Source organism: Buteo buteo, chromosome 19, assembly GCF_964188355.1.
Source record: "Buteo buteo chromosome 19, bButBut1.hap1.1, whole genome shotgun sequence".
NCBI lineage: Eukaryota > Metazoa > Chordata > Aves > Accipitriformes > Accipitridae > Buteo > Buteo buteo.
This window is the reverse complement of record NC_134189.1, coordinates 5,835,808-5,854,181: the sequence shown is the minus strand read 5'-3', so window position 1 is coordinate 5,854,181 and position 18,374 is coordinate 5,835,808. Positions and strand designations below refer to the sequence as shown.

General features: G+C 39.1%; 1 protein-coding gene across 1 annotated transcript in view; it reads right to left on the bottom strand.

Moving 5' to 3' along the window:
- The window catches only part of APPL2 (adaptor protein, phosphotyrosine interacting with PH domain and leucine zipper 2), a 37,553-nt gene that overhangs the window by 4,424 nt on the left and 14,755 nt on the right, over nt 1-18,374 (bottom strand). The window contains exons 3-16 of the mRNA XM_075051307.1: nt 16,636-16,695; nt 16,095-16,166; nt 14,091-14,178; nt 11,934-11,975; nt 11,757-11,815; nt 10,646-10,792; nt 8,349-8,431; nt 5,315-5,473; nt 4,033-4,221; nt 3,673-3,715; nt 3,537-3,593; nt 3,334-3,422; nt 1,547-1,699; nt 1,379-1,431 (exon numbers count right to left, since the gene is read on the bottom strand). Coding sequence (XP_074907408.1) covers nt 1,379-1,431; nt 1,547-1,699; nt 3,334-3,422; nt 3,537-3,593; nt 3,673-3,715; nt 4,033-4,221; nt 5,315-5,473; nt 8,349-8,431; nt 10,646-10,792; nt 11,757-11,815; nt 11,934-11,975; nt 14,091-14,178; nt 16,095-16,166; nt 16,636-16,695 — 1,294 coding nt within the window. The remainder of the gene's footprint in view (nt 1-1,378; nt 1,432-1,546; nt 1,700-3,333; nt 3,423-3,536; nt 3,594-3,672; nt 3,716-4,032; nt 4,222-5,314; nt 5,474-8,348; nt 8,432-10,645; nt 10,793-11,756; nt 11,816-11,933; nt 11,976-14,090; nt 14,179-16,094; nt 16,167-16,635; nt 16,696-18,374) is intronic.

Below are 18,374 nucleotides of genomic sequence, written 5' to 3'. Positions count from 1 at the left end.
GTGACTTCCTGCTATGAGCCAGGCAGTGCTCTGACCCAGTTTTAAACAGTGCTGGTGCTGGCAGCTAGCGGGGAGGGGGCAGGGTGTGGAAATCACAGTTGCTTGGCAGCTTTAAAAGTGTAACTGGTCCTTTATGCCTTATTTGATTAGCTAGTAAAATGCACTTGCCTATCTCGTTATCAGGTGCACTTAAACTGTGATAAATTTATGACTGTGCACAAGCCTTGGCTTCCACCAAATTAACTCTTATCTTTAAACCTTGTACATTGCTCATGTTCTTCTATGTTCTTCTGACCTTCCATGCAGCTGGTTCCAATGAGATCTTTATTAAATCCTTCCTTGCTCATTGACTATCACCATAAGACTCCTATTTACAACTAAGTAGCCATCATTTGACCAAGCTCCGTTTACAGTTGGTGGTGAGCAAGGTAAAGCAGGATGACTCCTGCTGAACATGACTGTTCAAAGGCCACAACAGCTGTGTCTACATTGCACAAGAGACCACAGAGAGCGTTAAGCATCAGCTTGAGCTGAGCTACGCAGATCCGCTTGTGCAGCCAGAGACGCAGGGCAGTCACCTCAGCAGCGTGCTCTCTCTCTGCGTGCTGCAGCGGAGCAGGGTGCTGCGGCTGCTGAGAGCGCAGAGGCACCTGTTTGTCACAGCTACTCTGCTGTCCTGCAGTGGGACGGCACCTGCAAGTGAGGGTGTTCAGACCAGTAGGTTCTGCTTTGGTTCTGCGAGTAGTTTCCTGACAGGGGCTGTGGGTTCCAGACAGCGGTTGTAACTGGCACAGCGGAAGAGAACAGCCAGGGTCTGAGCCCTGCGTGTGCTGGTAGAGGCAGGTCTTTTGCTGGCATGTCACTGGGAGGAGGGAAAGGGGGCAGCAGTAAGAAACTCTTTTGCTGAAAGAGACGCATTGCTGCAGCTAACTATATCCTGGGCCTCTGTGAGATTTAGATTGTGGATTTCAGAGTACACGTGGGTATGAAATGGCTACTAAGCAGCCTCAAACTTGAGGCAGAATTATAATACAGTCCCATCAAACCCTTTCTAAAGAAGTCAAAAGCTGCTTTTTAAAAAAAAGAAAAGAAAAATTAAAGACAAAACCCAAGCAAACCAAATCTTTTTGCCTTTAAACTTTTGAAATAAACCTAAACTGGAATACAGCTTGGACTGTCAAGGAAAAAGGTGTTTCTTTTCACAGGTAGAGATGTTTAAAAAACTGGCTTCTGAAAGGTAACTACCTTCAACTGTACTATGGCCCTGTTACCACTGCTCCATGGTGTCAGGTGCTTTCATTAAGAGACATTGGATAGCTCACAGCTGAATTAGGCCTAAATTCATGACTAATTTTGTCTGGAAAAACGAAGCACTGACCTTCTTCCTCATCTTTACTGCTGTCTTCAGATTCCCCAAATGGGTTTGCACGCCTATGAAATAAGAATAAAAACTAATTATGGATTCTGGTCACCACACACACACTGCAATACCCGTTTTTGTCCCCTGAAATCACTCAAAGTGATCAATCACTGTCTCTGGTCATACCTGCCACCTCTGTTCTGGTCCAGGAATTCTGTGGCAGGCAGTACAATATCAAACTGAATTGGTGTTCCAGGAGCAATGAGTTGTGTGGAGTCTTGAATTCCAGCTGATTCACTGGGAATTATTTTATCATTTTCCATATTCCTTACATTCTGGCTAAAGTGAAAATGAAAAAAAATGTTTCAATCAATCAATGACACCCTATCTTCGCTCTGGAAGGGAGACAAGATTATTCAAAAATCCAAAGTGGGATAGAGTCACTATACATAAACACAAATAAGAGTATTTTCCTATTTACCTGTTACCAAGGACTCTAATAAAATCTCCATTTTATTTTTTTGTACCTGAAATTAATTAGGGAAAATGTAAATGCTGGTACATTACAGCTGAACGCAGACCAGCTCTGAGTGTGGGCAGGCTTTCAGCAATAGGTTGCTGTTTGCCTCCCTCCCCTCTAGCTGCTGTATGTACATCCCCATTATCAGTTCAAATAGCAGAGATGTGGACTTGTGGCTACAGGTGTAAATGGCAATCCTGACATCTTTTTAAGACCTTACTTGGCCACGGGCTTGTCACAATGTGATAGTTAAGAAGCAGCGTTACACACTGGGTCAGATTTCTTCCTGCACCTTTTCTCAAAGAGCATGAAATTCTAAGTTTCCCACAGCTACAAAAGTTGTAACAATACACAACACTACACATGGTACACTGGGTTTATTAGCAGCATCCTTCTATTTCTAGAAAGTTTTCTGGTTGCACACAGATGTAAGAGTGACTTGGGAGATTACTTGTCAAAGAAATAGCTGTTTCCTTTGGCCAGTGAAATAGCTGGCAATACTCTTCTATTTATAAATCTCTAATCAAAGTGAAACAGCTGTACTGTGAATAAAATTAGAAAGAAATTGACTGGCATTCTCCATGGCTATAGGGAATCTTAGGAATCTGTAAGCAATCATAATAAAGGCAATCATAAATCATAGCAAAGGCACTAGCCTGAGAGGCAGAAGATCTGGAAAAGGTTTGAATTTCTAGAAGTAAGTATCTGAGTAAAAATTTAGGATTTTCTGACAAAACTAGCAGAGAAGTCTCTTCATGTTGAAGTCAGTATGACACAAACTTGTCCTATTTTATTTATCACACTGCTTCTGAAAGCAGGATTTCAGTCCAGCACTGGGCTTGAAAGCCAACGCTGATGATGAAGTCTGAAGAACTCCCACTGAGCAAGATGCTAGGATCATGTGGACACAAAGAAATGATACACAGAATATGTATTTTGAATATAAGCCTATCCTAAAGCATTATTAACAGTTTTTGAAGGAGGGGAGCTTTATTGATTGACCTGGATGAGCACAAGAGAACCATAGCAATTATTCTGACAGCTGTGTAAGACATATTCCTGTGACAGAATGGCAGGAACTGCTTGAGGTAATATGCAAGAATATACTTACTTCAATGTAGGTAATACAGCGGAGTCCCCAGTATACATTACAAATCATTCCCTTACAGCAAAGCACTTACAAGTAAAGCATTGCGTTTGTTTCTGAAGAAACAGCAAAATCCCAATGGCAACCACAAGAAGCTTCAATGCTGTGATGTGGAGCAGTAAGCATTACCCTCAACACTGAGCATCTCTTATGGCTATCAGTAGGAAACATCAGAAGTAGAGGAATTTGCTGGAACGCACAGGCTTGTAAAGCCAGGGCCTAGACAGGGCTTTCTCCTGGGTGACGCTCCATAAAAAGAGTGTGACTGAGCACAGAGTCTCTAGTCTGTGCAAGTGAGACTGTTACCTGGGGTGGTGAACTTCATGTTTTTTCCCAAAGCTGGTAATGGGAGTCACTGCTTGTAGAGCTGTCTGATTTAACTTGATTGCAGCTGCCTATGAAAACAAGACCAAACAGCTCTTTTACACACGTACTTTACTTTGCCATGTAAAAAACAATGGGAAAGCAAGCTGGAAGGAATGGACTGAAAGATGGAAACAAGCTCCCACCTCTGGATTGTCAGTGAGATAGATCTGTCTGGAGATGTTGTTGATGGCACATATCCACTGGAAGGGAAAAAAATGAAATTGAACTCTTTGAGCTCATTTGTATACAAGAATAACAGCATTAAGAAAGTATTTTTACCTCCTCATATTCTTTCTTGCTTTCTGCTTGAAGGGTTATACCCCTAAAACATAAACATAGTGTATGAGTGCTAACAGTGGACACCAGGACTGTTTGACTCCAGGCCTTATAATAACATCACCAAGCTTTGTAACTATTAACCATCAAAGGAACAAAAATCACAAATAAGCTGTAGCTAAAGGATACTGCATATGCTGTTCAGGCAGTTGTGGGGGAGGATGGGAAGGAACATGCTTTTAATTTGGAAACACCCTTCTGGAAACCCAAAAGGCTTACTATTATAGCAAGCATGTTTTACATGAAACAGCATCTGAAAGGGTAGGTGTGACTGACTGTCCTCAGATAAAACCTGTCACATACGCTTTGCCTGTAGGAGTAGTGATCTGAAAGCAGTATCTTCTGTCTTCACAGTCTACAGCCATAACAGAGCAGTTGTCCAGGTCCTGAATCAATCCTCCAGCTACTGCTCCCCTCGGCTGACACATCAAGTTGCCACCTTGAGTGAAGAAATACAGTCTTTCCCAAGTTGTAGTCACCAGACCTGTTTTACTGAAGAGAAGATGCGTGATAAAGACTCATTACTATTTAGAAATTACTCCGAACATATATGAAAGTGCAAACATATCCTGATGCTAATATGAACTTTATGTTCAGCCCTGGAATTTTTTTTATGATAAGTCTCTGTTAACAAGTAAAAGTAGCACCTACTCTTAGCAGAGACTAATCTTTAATGAAAGCTGAAGAATTAAACTAATTCCAAACATTCCAAGTTAAAAACATTCTCTGCAGTATCTCCTAGTTAAGGAATAAAAAAATTATTGGTATTAACTGACATGGAATACTATTAAGCTGGATTAAAAAAAAAATATTTTCAAGCTGAAGAGCAGCATGAGCAATTTCAGCACAAAGAATCATTAAAAAAAGCATCTTCTGCAAGTAGTATCTCAGAGTCCATCTTCTCCCTAGCTACGGAGTCCTATTATATTGTAATCCAGCTCTTAGAATGCTCCGAGAAATTAATAAATGTCCACTCACCAAAAAAAAAAATAAAAATCAGTCAAATAGAAATAAACTGATATTTAATCAATCACATAAACAGGGTTACTATATGCCACCAATATACATAGCTCCTGCAGAAGCTGATGAAAGATTTTATTTGGAAAAATCTGCAGAGGTAACTCTACGTATGGTATACATTCAGTTACACACTTATACTGTCCATAAAGCTTTTATTTATGTAAAGGAAGTCGTTTATGAAAACACATATTAACTACAAAATATAGCAGTTTATTTTTTTAAACACTATGTCTTCTTTAGTCCTAAGAACTGGGAACAATCTGAACCCAGACCCATCGATTTCTAATTTTTAGCCACTTGAATGCAGGAAATCATCCCTGTAAGTGAATTCAAACAGAAGTAAATTTCTGTTTTCGGGAAAAGAGTCTCAAATGCCTCTAATTTAGTTTAGGCCTCTAAAACACATTTCCAAATATGACAGAGATACTTAGGAGCTGAAAAGTACAGCTACCACAGTGATTCAGGGGCCTCAAACACCATTACCTGAGGAGTCTTTATGACCTTAAAAAAAAGTACCCACTAATCAGCAACTAAACAAACTGGAGAGTAGCAACAGTTGTCTTACTTTCTAAGATTAAGGTAGCCAGCCTTCTGGATGAGATTTCTATTGATAGCAGGTGAAGTTACATCAGAATCTGGGGTGTAAACAGATTCATTAACTGCAATTAAGTCCTGCTGGGATACCCTCATTTTTTCAGCTTCAGCATCCAGTTCTCCCTGTATGCTGGAAAAAAACAAGAACCCCAAAGCCATCGTTAGTCAGTTTATACCAGGATATAGCTAACATCTGTAAGCCAAAATGAACAAAAATACCAGTTGAGATTATATTAGAGAGTAATGCAAACATAAAGTTTATTTTTAGAACAGATTTTATAGGAAATATAATGTAATACTACACGTACAAGGCTTTCTCTAAGGACTAGATAAATCAGTGCAATTAGGAAACAATGGAAGAAAGAGGCATACAATAGGGAACTACTCCAAGAAAACATCATCTGAGCCTAAAGAGACAAGGTGCATATGCTCTGAAGGTATTAAAAATGGTTTAAGGAAAATATGGCTATCTTTGGCAGGCTGGCAGCAGAAGCACAGCCAGGATTTCCCCTTGCGCTTTACTTTGAAAGCCTAGCTTGAAGATGTTAATCTCATTATGTCTCATACAGTAGCTATGCTTTCTTTTTTGCAATTTATACTAATCATAGTTATCTTCTTTCCCCAAGCAGTATAGAGAGACAGGGATCAGAATTATGAGATTGTTTTGTAAGACTGAAATGAACACATGAGAAATGCTTAAGTGTTAAGACTGAAGAGTTAAGTTTATTTTTTGAGAGAGACAGCTTCTAAAAGCAATGCTTGTATGAATTTACACTGCTGAACATACATACATGTTGCCCTGGTATAGCAGCACATATCATGTGGTATAGCAGCACATATAGCAGCACACATCATTGTGTTAGTCTGTTTCATGTTAGCTTATTTCCAGCTTTTCTGCATCTTTAGAAAGCTGAGACTTCCTAAGCTCCCAGATCACCTCCAAAATGAGACCAGCTGTGTGCATTGTACCACCTAGCCAAGTCATATGAGAGGCTGAGTCTTCATAACTCAGCTGAGTAATATCAGATCTGAATTAAATTAGACCATATTTTGCAAGCTAGTGCCTTTCAACATTACCATTAAATTTCAGAATAAGAATTATTCAAATTCCATTTTGAAATAAAATGGAACAGTGTGTCAGTTTTTACATAAGTGCTACTTCAATGAATCTTTTGATCAGTCATTTTTGTTGCACCACAAATTGCTTCCGACAAAACTGCCCTCGCATCTTCACAGTTCCTGACACTGGATTCCTCTTCCTAAGGCAGGTTTCCCCCGCCTCCAAGGTAGAAAGGAGAGAAAAGCTGACAATTCTGAAGTTATATGCATTTGTGGCAATTAGACCAATAGGTTACTGAGAATATTTTAGTGATCTGTCTTCTCTTACATGTTTTTACACTGTTAGCAATATTGACTATATAAATGAAAATACTTTAAAATATGAAGACTCAGTTTCACAATCAGCTTAAACAGATGCAAGACTACATCACTGCTGATATTCTGTAACTGCACAATGGGTCTCATCAGCTTGTTGTTCCAAGACAAACCTGGCAAATAAAAAGCTTTCAGCTTGATTAGCAAGCAGATCTGACTCACGGAGGCCTTGTGATCCCCAGCCCTAAAGAAAGAAAGGAGTGGGCAGCACGGTTTTCAGTGGCTGTGTAATCTTAAGTCATGAAACCATGTCCTGTGTCAGTAATTGCTAAGCTGCACAGTGTCATTCAGAATTTTGCAAGCTTCTCTTTTGGTTTTTTCCAAAGATGTCACACTCTTGTACTAGTTAATTTGAGTTGTACTTTCAAGCTTTGCTGTGTGACAGACTTAAAACACAAAAACCAGACTCGGCAAACCAACTGAGCAGCCTATTTTTGCTTCTATTTACTACTGCGTACTATCCAGAATTCAAATCCATCAGACTTTGGAAAACAAAGGCTTATTCTATGGTGAGGATCCAATGGCAATATCCTTACTGTACCTATAAGATACAAGCAAGGTGGTCTAGCCTTACCAAATAAAGGACACTATTTCAAGTGAGTTTAAAATCTCTCCTCCAGTGTGTACAAATGCTGTGTAGACTGTGGAGGGATTTATTTCAGAAGTGAGTGCGAAAAGATATATAAGTATAGAGGCACAGGAAGTAAAGCATCATTTAGTGAAAGACTCTACTATACAGGGAAATTACTTCTAACACTGTTCTCAAATTAACAAGTATGCATTATTTAAAATGCCACCAGAGTCAGAATAAGTAATGATTTGGATACAGTCCAATATGAAAGGTATGAAGCAATAAAGTGAAGGACTCCGTTTAGTGTTCCAGCTGATTAATGTTCTAATATGATTACATTTTAAATGTAAAGTTTGCATTTACAGGGACTTAATTAAAAAGAAAATGTCAATCTTCATTACAAGTGGGGGGGCAGGAGGGGAAAGAAAAAATAATCACAAAATTAGGAGTACAAAAGTGAGGCAGTTTATTGAAATAAGGACTTAGCCAAAGCAGATTGAACTCAGTTGTCTATGGATGCAATGAATATGTTCTGTAGGGCAAGGAGTTTTGTTTGCCTTGTGTAGCTACAACATCAAACACTACAGGCCCTAAATCCTTTCTTGGGAGGTTAATGCATTATTGTTACAGTATTATTACAGAAGACCGAGCAAGTATAAATACCTCTAGTTCAGAATGCACTTTAACTCTGTTATATTAATTCTGTTAACCCATTTCAAGCCCAGATTCCATGCTCTGTGTCCATGAAGAGACACAGGGATGTAAGAAAGCATGTGAACATTTTACAGTGCATAGTTCCCAGCTATACTGTAAAAACACTCTCTGCAGTGCACTGCCAGCATTTTCCTTTACGTGTACAACCGTACCTCCTTTCCACCTGCTGCTTTAACAAAATATGCCCAACAGTGCAATGCAATGCAAGCATGGAAGGACTCTCACGAGAAAGAAAGAGGCACTCTCTGTTATGTGCTGAAGGTTACAGTGCTAAGTATTGTGTTACCTTTGAACCATGTCTGAAACGGATGACAAAAAGCTGTCCATTCTTTTGGAAAACATCTCTGCTCCTTTCTTAAAAAAGTTGATCTGAAAAATAAAAAAAGAATGGAGTATTGGAAGTTATCTTGGCTTTGGCAGACAAATAACAGATTGTGGGGACTGTGTTAACAGCAACTCCATTATGACTGATACTTTTGGCTGGCGATCAAACACATGGCCAAAACCAGCTGTATTGCCTTTCTTTGTATTTCTCACTTTTGCAACTTTCCACCCTTTCACACACACATATGCCATTGGCTGCTGACAGGTATGTTTCCAATGAACTTGCTAAATGACTGAAATAAGGGAACAGGTAGCCTCCTCCCATACTAGCACTGTGCAGAATTTGGTCTAGTGGTTTACGAGTCACTGTGTGCAATGCCACCATATCAAATGGAATGGGACACAAATCATCCATTAGTAGTCCAACCTAGACAACCAACTCCAACCTGGAAATTTTTAAACTGCTATAGCAAAGTCAGTCAGGAAAGTGAAGTGTAGCTGTGCTTGCAGAAGCCTCCAGGACAATTAGTTATATCAACTACAGATTTATCATGGATTTTGTTCTACTGAAGGAGCTAAAAAAGCTACTAAGGCCAAAGCGCACATTTTGTGACAGAAGATGAATTCACTTAGCTGGTATGGCTCAGCAGGCACTCAACAGCAGCAAAGCACTCAGTGTAGACTTGGCCTTGGATTACCTGCTGCGGGGCACACAGTCATCATTAGGACTTACTGGCAACTGTGTGAAACATGGACATGGCTACTGCATTTGTGCAATTAATTAGCTTTTTTTTAAAAAAATAAAATCAGTGAACTACTCCAGAAAGAGATGGAAAAAGCAAATTCTTGGCTGTTAAGCAATTTATTAGCTCTTTCATCCAATTTTACTTGCGATTCCACTCCTTTTCCCTAACGCTGCGACATGGGATTCCTCTTACCTGTAACTCAGATTTCTGCAACCATGTTATTGACCACAGACTCCCTTTACAGACACAGGAAAGAAAGCACACTTTCTTAAGGAATGATTCACCCACTGTATTTCAGAAGCCTACTTCGGGAGGGAAGAGCTCTAAATTCCACTGATGATATGACTGACACGCCTAGCTTAGATATTGATGTCAATTTTCAGTCAAACCAACCCTATATTAGCCACTGCTTCTTCCAAAAATCCCTTACGGCCTGCTCATTCATTGGAAATGTGAAATATGAGACATGTTTTGAGTAATTAATAAATAAAATATTTATTTTGGCTGAAGGGCAGTTCACAGTATGTGAGCATCAATATCAACTGGCTTCTGGCTACTCAGTCATTCCCATGACAACATAAGACTGTCCTGTATAAAGCACTGAGATATGGCAGTTTTGCCAGATAAAATACAGGGAAAGAAATTTCTGTTTGGCTTCCAGTAAAGGAAACCAATGCAGTTCTTAGTATAATTACAGCAGAGAAGCAGTGTGAACTCCCGTGGTGGGGAAAGTGACTGGATTCTCATTTATTACCTATTTTATATAGGGCATATGATCTGCTAAAGACACAGGACAGTGGAGATGATGAACCACACTACAATCTCAAACAGAACACTGCATCCATTTTTTCTGTTTTCACAGCCCAATTCTCATTTTCCCAATGCTTTCTTTCATCAGTATCAAATCACAACAGACCCTTAAAATGGGTGGGAATAAGAATCAAGTGCTGTGAAAATACTAGTTTGTTGACCCTCCTGACCCACTGGCGAGTTGGATTATCAGTATTACTACTGCATTTTACAGACTTGAGAAATGCTCTATCAAATTGCTGGCAGAATGAAGATTAGAAAGAGGATTTGCCAGCCTTATGCTCAATCCACTCTACTGTTTGGTCTTTCCACTTCTCCAGTGCATGCTCTGTTCCCTATCGCGTACACTCCTCATCAGTATGCTGAAGGTTATGTGCCAGGAAGGGAACTGCTACATAGGAGAGTCTGTGCAGACAGAGTAAATAGTGGAAGTAAACGCTGCTGCGCTGATAGCTTAGCCATGAAAAAATTAACCTCAGGCTGATTTTGCATATAAGTGTACTAGATTTTTTTTCATTGGTGTCTTTCCTGAATATCTAAACATTCAACTATCTTCCACAGACAACATCAGTTGTTAGAATCTAGGCAAGCTGAATAAAGTTCCACACCCCCCCCTCCATTATCACTTGTCAGTTCTCAAAAAAAATTTCAGAGCTACAATGTTTTACTTTTCCCAGGTGTACAGACGCTTTACTATCAGTACCTGTCCTCTTGTATATCCTAGCATAGGTTCCATCATTGCCACTCTCTTCCTGTACTGCAGAGCATTCAGGGCACAGTAATATTGCAGAGATGAAAGGTGCTGCTTTCTTCTTGCATTTGCCACTTCTTTTGCCACTTCTGCCTTAAGCTGAATAAAAATTGATAAAGAGGTTGACAAAGTGTTACTGTGCATATGGATTTATTTACTGATTATTTTCAAGTTATCTTTAAACAACTCTCATTACAGAACTTCTCCACATTAAAATGAAGGATGAGAAACTAAGAAAGCAAATCCAAAATCCAAAGCAAGTACTTCAAGCCCTTCTCTGTCAAGATACTTAAGCATTTGGGGGGCCCCTGTGAGTATAAACTACATAACTACCACAACTAAAATTCTGGATCTGCTCTCAGTGCAAGGAATTTATTAGCACCTGAGATCACAACACAAGCCTGCAAGCGCAGAATTCAGAGATGAATAATTCACAATATGCTATATCACATTCTGTTCTGTAATGCATTTCCTTTAAAGGACCATCCTGTAGAACTGATGCACTCTTAGGATAGGGCCAATCACACGCTTTTTGGCATACAAGGATATATTCTGGAATAGTGGTCCAGTGAGCAAAGAAGAAACGTAAAACAATCCCACCAGAGTTATGTGTACTGTAAGTAGAATGACAATCCATACAGAGAAATTTAGCAGGAAGGTAGATGCGAAAAAACGGAATGCTTTATAAACAGCAGACACAAAGCTTCATGACAGTTCACAATGAATTGTACCCAGTGATACAGCATCATCACATCAGCTGTACAACAGTAGGCCTATACAAATCTATTTATAGCCTTTTGGATTGCCACTGTGTGAAGAGCTCCCCTGGATCTGAAGGGCTCTAGTTCAGCACAATACTTGATCACTTCCCTAACTTGGAGAAAACAGGTATAACTTTGCTGAATTGATGTTTAAAAGCTTTGTGTCTGCTTGGAAACGAAATCACAAGTACTCTTGAGCTACTGTGAATTTAACTGATGAACTCTCCAAAGTTCATAAGTGAACAATGATGCAGACAGAACAGTTGATGAAAACTTTTCCTTTTCCCTTTCACGTTTGTTACCTTTTCATTTTCTTTCCTTTTCGGTAACCTGCTATACCTTGCCATGGACACGTCATGTTCTGTAGACAAGGAATATTATTTTTTTAGAAATGTGATGTGTGTGTGCATAGATTAAAAATGTCTTCTGTGATATAATAGGTGCATACCATTAGAAACAAACAAAACACGGAAACATACCATTGCTAGCCAGGCCAAAAAGATCCTTCAAGGTGCTTACTTCTGGAAAAGAGAAATTAAATATTCAAAGTAAAAACAGCTGTAAACACTTTGTTCAACTGAGACCATTCATGCCACATTTAATGCCTAAGTCACTCCAATCCTTTCAAAGCAGAGATGCATAAGTTGTGCCTGTCTTGAAAATGATAAACCAGATCAACTGCTAGAGAAATGAACAGGCAGATAGCAAATTAAGAGTTGAGCGAGTTTACTTAATTGAGCAAGTTATCACTATGAAGAAGATTCCTTATCTGCCAGTGTAATTTACCCAAAGAAGCACCATTTAAGTATGCTTGTTAAGACAAAAGGCCCACCACTATCATAAAAGATAGGCAGTTCTGAACAATTTCCTGACAATGCTTATGTGATATCTAAGTCCCAGAGACTTATGAACTAAGCCCCTTTCCTGTACATGAGTCTTCATCAACGTGGAACATTTTTTGCAAAGTTCCTCTGTGAAAAGAAATATGTATCTAACACATCTGACTGCTGGCTATGATGCTTACGAAACAAACACTGGCCATGAGTTTCTGATGCAGGTAGAAGGAAGAGAAAGTAAACAGGCAACTCAACTTTCACAAGCGTTGGGTACAAGCTACTCTCAGTGTTCATACCAATGTATGCTGCAACCGGCAAAACCCTTCTCAAAAAGCTACAGAGAATGCACGTTCACAGAAACAGACATTATGCAACTGCGAAAAGAATAAGGGGAAATTGTACAATGTCATCATGGTCTCTGATTATTTGTAACAACCTACACATTAATCAGCTTCATGCCACCTTTTTCTCCCTAGAACACTTCCTCATGACTTGAATGTAGAAAGACCACAAGTCTTCTCAGGTGTGACTAACTTGTACCTAGAGGTTTCTACAGTATTCAATACATACACGTAACAAGATCAAAAGTAAAAACAAGAACACAGTTAATCTTCCTCATTTAATCCTATGATGAAATTTCAATGTGGCCAGGCCTCTACTAAAAATGTTGTTCTACAGACTGGGCCAGAGAAAAATGGATGTTGTGATGGATGAATGGATAGAACAAAAAATATTTGACCTCAAGGGAAGCTAAAGAAACTTTCATTTTTTGTCATGAAGCAGCTCAGGCTTTGGTTGCAGGCTTCACTTGCATTTTCCTTTTATGCCTTCTTTTATGAACCAGACTGCAGAATCCATAAAGATGGGAGCACAATCACTGAAGCCACATTAAAGAGGTGGGAAAGTGTTTATAGAACCAAGATCTTACCATTCAAATACTGCTTTATATTTGACATTATATTATAAACAAGACATCCAGTGACGTCTTCACAATTTCAAATGAGATGCTATGATATAAGGAACTATTTTACTTAACTAGTCACTATTTTGCTGTAGTTGTTTTGTGTCCCATCAAAATGATGTCTTTAAAAAGTACATAAACAGGACTGAGCTTAGTGAGTTGAGAAGTGGGCTTTTTAAAAAAAAAAAAAAAAAGCTGCAGTAAAAACTCATGTTTCTGTTGCATGAGTAGGTTAGAGTGTCCTTGACCTTGAATATGAACTTCTTTCTTTTGAAATGACACCAAATGTTTGCATTATTGCTCTGCTGATTAAGTAATGAATTCCCAAGTTTGTGCAATCAGGTTACTTTGAACTACCCTTGAATGGCAAGGATTTAAAGAGGACTGATTCATTGAAAGGGAGGGAATACCCTATACGCTGAAGTTGAAAAAGCATTCTTGCTTGTGCTTTTCAAACAAACCTAAACTTCTGAAGTGGGATAAATACTGTTTGCAAGCCAGATTCGCTGCTAAATTTTCCTTCTTTAGGCCATTATAACATCAATTACTTCAGTAAAATTACACTAGTGTAAAAGCAAAGTGATCCAACAAAGAACAAAGCTGTGTATTTTCAAACTTGCACCATATGGTGCATAAAACGTTATGTGGTGAACTTGTACTATTTAAGTCTGAGTAAACGCAAGCACCTGTCAATGAAATTCTGTAGCAGAAAAAAAAAAACCACAAAAAAACCTTTCTCTGAGTCATCAAAGAACAAATTGTTACATGACATTATGTCTCAGTTTATTATAAAATAAGCAAGAAGGAACACACGAGGAAAATTAAAACTTAAAATTTACCTGTGAGATCCTTTTCCCGAAATTGTATTATTGGTAGAACCATTGTATCTGCAAGTTGTTTTGCCAGTTCAGAATGAAGAATATTGAGCTGAAACAGAGAATGGAGGAATGCTGTAAGACACAGCGTAAATAAAAAAATTAAAAATAACAGCACTCTTCAGCTGTTGAAGAAGCACACCTGCCATTTGTGCCCAGCAGACAAAAAAAGGGTATTATGTACTTCAGTATATTTCAGTGCTTAAAATACATGATCTCAAGATACGTGAGACAGAGGGGGATTTTCCCCTAAACGCTTAATTCCTGCCTGTTGTTTTCCACGGATCCAAGAACTTTTCAGTTCCCACATACCGTATTAGGGTAGTTCACTTGACCATTAATGCTAATGCTTAAGCCAACAGGATTTAATCTGTAATTAGCCTTTAGTAACCAGTTTTTGTTAGTCTCTATACCACAGGGTTACAGTCCCACTACCATGACTAGAATCTCTTTCCATTTATGAGGGTTACCCAGGACACGATCACAACAGGGGGCAAACACAATGAAAGGTCCCATTCAAATATTCTACCTTTGGAGCAGTTTCCCATTCCTGCTTTTTTAAGTGTTTCTCTAAACTTCAGCACATAGAGACGTATTTTAAAGCACTCGTGTGACACTGTTTAGGACAAAGGCAAGGCTCTCGTGTCAGCAGTGGCATGCTAAGAATATTAGATGGGTTCAGGTAGGACAACTGTCAATCACACTGCTTGAGTGCTTACACGCTGACATGACATTCTGCCCACTTGCGCGGTATCCTGGAGGCCTCTAAGCAGGGATATGCAGGTGAAGGTGAAGTCACTATTTCCCACTAGACAACACAAAACTAAACCAGGATAATTCAATGCCTGTAGAACAGACAACTGAGAAACAGGTACAGGGGGTAGCTAACAGACAGAAAAGGAGGCTGAGGAATGGAGCAAGTTCTTGTGAGGGAACACGTGACCCACAGAACCAAACAGAGAGGCTCTCAGCTTCCTGCTCCCAAATGGGATGGTTCTCTTGTACCTGGGAAGGTGAAAGTTCTTGTTTTGATTTATTTGTAGTTTACATAGACAAGTACACGACTGTGACAATAAATGCTCCTTTTCAAGTATCCCCTGAGAGCAGACCTGCAGCAGGAGAAGCCTAAGGGAAAAGTTAACTTCTGGGATTCCTCTCATTGTATTGTTAGAGTTATCCATAGGCTCTAAAAATTTTAACTTATTTTTTGCCCCACAACCCTCCTATCTCCTCTCCTCTCCCAAAAAGTAGACCTCAATACAGCCTTTTGCCTTCTTAACAAAAGTTGAAAGTAGATTAACAAGAACAACAACACTTTTCTGATGGCACAGCCCTGCTCACAACAGAAAGAGTGATGTGACAAATGATACTTAAGCAATAGGACCTAGATACTAAGATTATATTGAAATGTTATATGGGCAGGTCTAACAAAAGCATTTAGAAAGACTCAGTACTCAGCAACAACCTACAGAGAGTAGAAGTGTTCAGTGCACACAGCTGTAGCACCTAACCTGTCTTCAGCAGGCACTTCTGCAGCCTCCTTCAGACATCTCTCAATTCTGCGTGATGTCACAGCAACTAAACTGCAACTTTACTAATTCACAGCTGCCCTGCATTCATCCCTGGCAGGTTTTGGCTCAGATTGCAGTGTTTAAAGATTAAAAATGTAAATGTCATTTTTGAATGTAATTAAATTAAAAAATGGGCTGGTTTACTCTCTTTTCTAATTCCCTTGTTTAGGAAGTTCAGCTTTGCTCTAAGGACAGCATGTGGGACAAAGCCACAGAAACAGCTCTAACCATTATGAAGGGGTGATATTATACTTCTTTTCACCCAACAAATGATTCTCTAAAACCCAGGCACAATCTAGCCTTCAGTGGAAAGGCTCAGAATCAAAAGAACAAAGACGAAAAGAAAAACTACCAATATTCCATATTGTAAAAATAGAATATTGGCAATTCAAATTACCTCATCCACAACTTTTGAAAAGTAATGAAGGGTGGATATCACTTCTTCATCTCCTTTACCTAAGGCAAAATGCTGAAAATAGAAAAACACATTTGGTCTGTAAATCAATAAAGGTGAGTATAAAATACGTGTTTCACTACAAAGGTAATGAATACTCCTACAAAATGCAATAAACAATAAAACTAAATGGAAAAACAGTAACTCATTAATATATACTCTTTTACCCTGCTCCTCTTGTTTTAAATGAATGGGTATTGGACAACATATAATTAATGCTTATTATACTACTTTTAAAGTCATAGTCGTATAATAGGAACAAACTGGTTTCCATCTTCATGAATTTAACAACTCATATTTTGCACCTTTTTTTTTTTTTTTTTAAAGATTCTCAGAAGTGACCTAACTCCCTTGAACACGCTGGGGAGTTTTACAACAGCCTTCACATGAAACCAAGTAAAGCCAATGCCCTAAGCACTTCTGGAAACCACACTGTTTACACAGATGACTTGACAAAGAAATCAAAAGCATATGTTGAACATACCTGCTTTTCATAGGCAAGGAGCTGCTTCGAAAGCTGTTGCGTGGCAAGACACATTTCATTCTACAAACAAAATTGACATGTTAACAGAAATAATGAAAGGTCTTTAGCTCTTCTGATACTACTACTTTGTTACTAGCTTCTTGACTGAATCTGCAACTACTTACACAAACATTCAGTTGTATGCAAACAACCAGTCCCAAAATACTGGCATAAAGAAGCAGTAATAACAGGTACACTTCAGACCTAATCAACACACAGTTTGTTTAACTACTTTGAATACAGGTAGGATTTGGGGTTTAGTTTTGGGTTTGGGTTCCCCTCCCACACCCCAAAATAACAAAACTAGAACAACCTCAAACAGATAAGCTGTCATACCAGCATAAGAATGTTTCATATCGGTTAATCATCTTTGCGCCAAATCTACAGCAATAAATAGAACCAGTAGATGTGCCTTTATATAATGCATTCATGCCCAGGGAAGGCACTGATGCAATTACAGTGCTTTAAGTTGATACAGGAGTACAAAACAGCACATAATTCTGTATTCTCATGGCTAAACTGGCCAATGAAGGTACACACATCCTTAAGACATGCTTAAGCAAAGAAAGACTTGTAGGGAGGTTGTATAATTTTACTTGACAGCTGGAAAAAAACAGACAAGCATTTGGATATGTCAGTCTTTACTCAATGTATTCCTAACAAGTGTATCAACTCCTCTGTTCCCAATTTGTTAACAATGACTTAAAACTGGAATAAAAGAAAAAAGGAGAAGGGGGGAACTGGGACCTGTCTTAACCCCTGTCAGATCCTTCTCTTCCTCAGTAATGCAGAAAACTAGCTTAATTTCATTTTAAACCTTAACCTAATCTATTCCTCTCTCCAAATACATATGGCCATAGAGAGTTTGTAAAACTCAGAGCAGTCTCTGAACTGCTTTAATAGCACTCTTTATGCTGGCGCTGGTACAGAAAACCATTAAAACTGGGACAGAGTTTGTGTGCTCTCTTGTTCTCCCTTGTCATCCTGCGCATGCAGAGCATGGCACAGTTAACTATCTGGGCCAGAGATTCTGAAACGCCCTTTACTTTGGCCTGATGCCACCTCTGACATACGGTATTACAGCCTGGTGCTTCTGCACCACCTTGGCATGCCAGGAAGGAGGTTAATATGGACAGCAAGGCCCAAACACTTAGCCAGCCTCTTAAGTATGCCCAAGTGCTCAGAAAGAACAAAGAGACATAGCCACAGCCTAGGTAACAGCAGCTGTATGTGAACATAGAGCAGAATAAGATGGGTGAGCTAGTTCTGACCAACTTAAAACACTATGATGATAATACTCACAGATAGCTGGAGATGGGAGAGCAGAGGCCTTCCAAGGTACAAACAAGGGCTCAGTACCGAGTTAATCTGGGTCCAAACTCAGATCATGTGCACCCCATGACTATTCTCATCTCACAGTGATGGATTATTCTTGTTTCTTGTCTCAGACCAATTAGTAATGAGCATTACACTCAGTAACAACACCAAGGATTCATGTGAGATTTGCAGGTTGATTATGCAGACCGTGTAGTTTTTAATATGAAAAAGCTTTACACAAACACTTGGCATTTAAGTATTTCCCAAGCCAGTGAATGGAAAAGGATGTCGTGCTTTATAATAAATTAACAAACCTTGTTAAGGGCTCAGGCAAGGATAGGAATGAGCCTTAACTATCTGCCCCCAGGCTCTAAGAACACCTG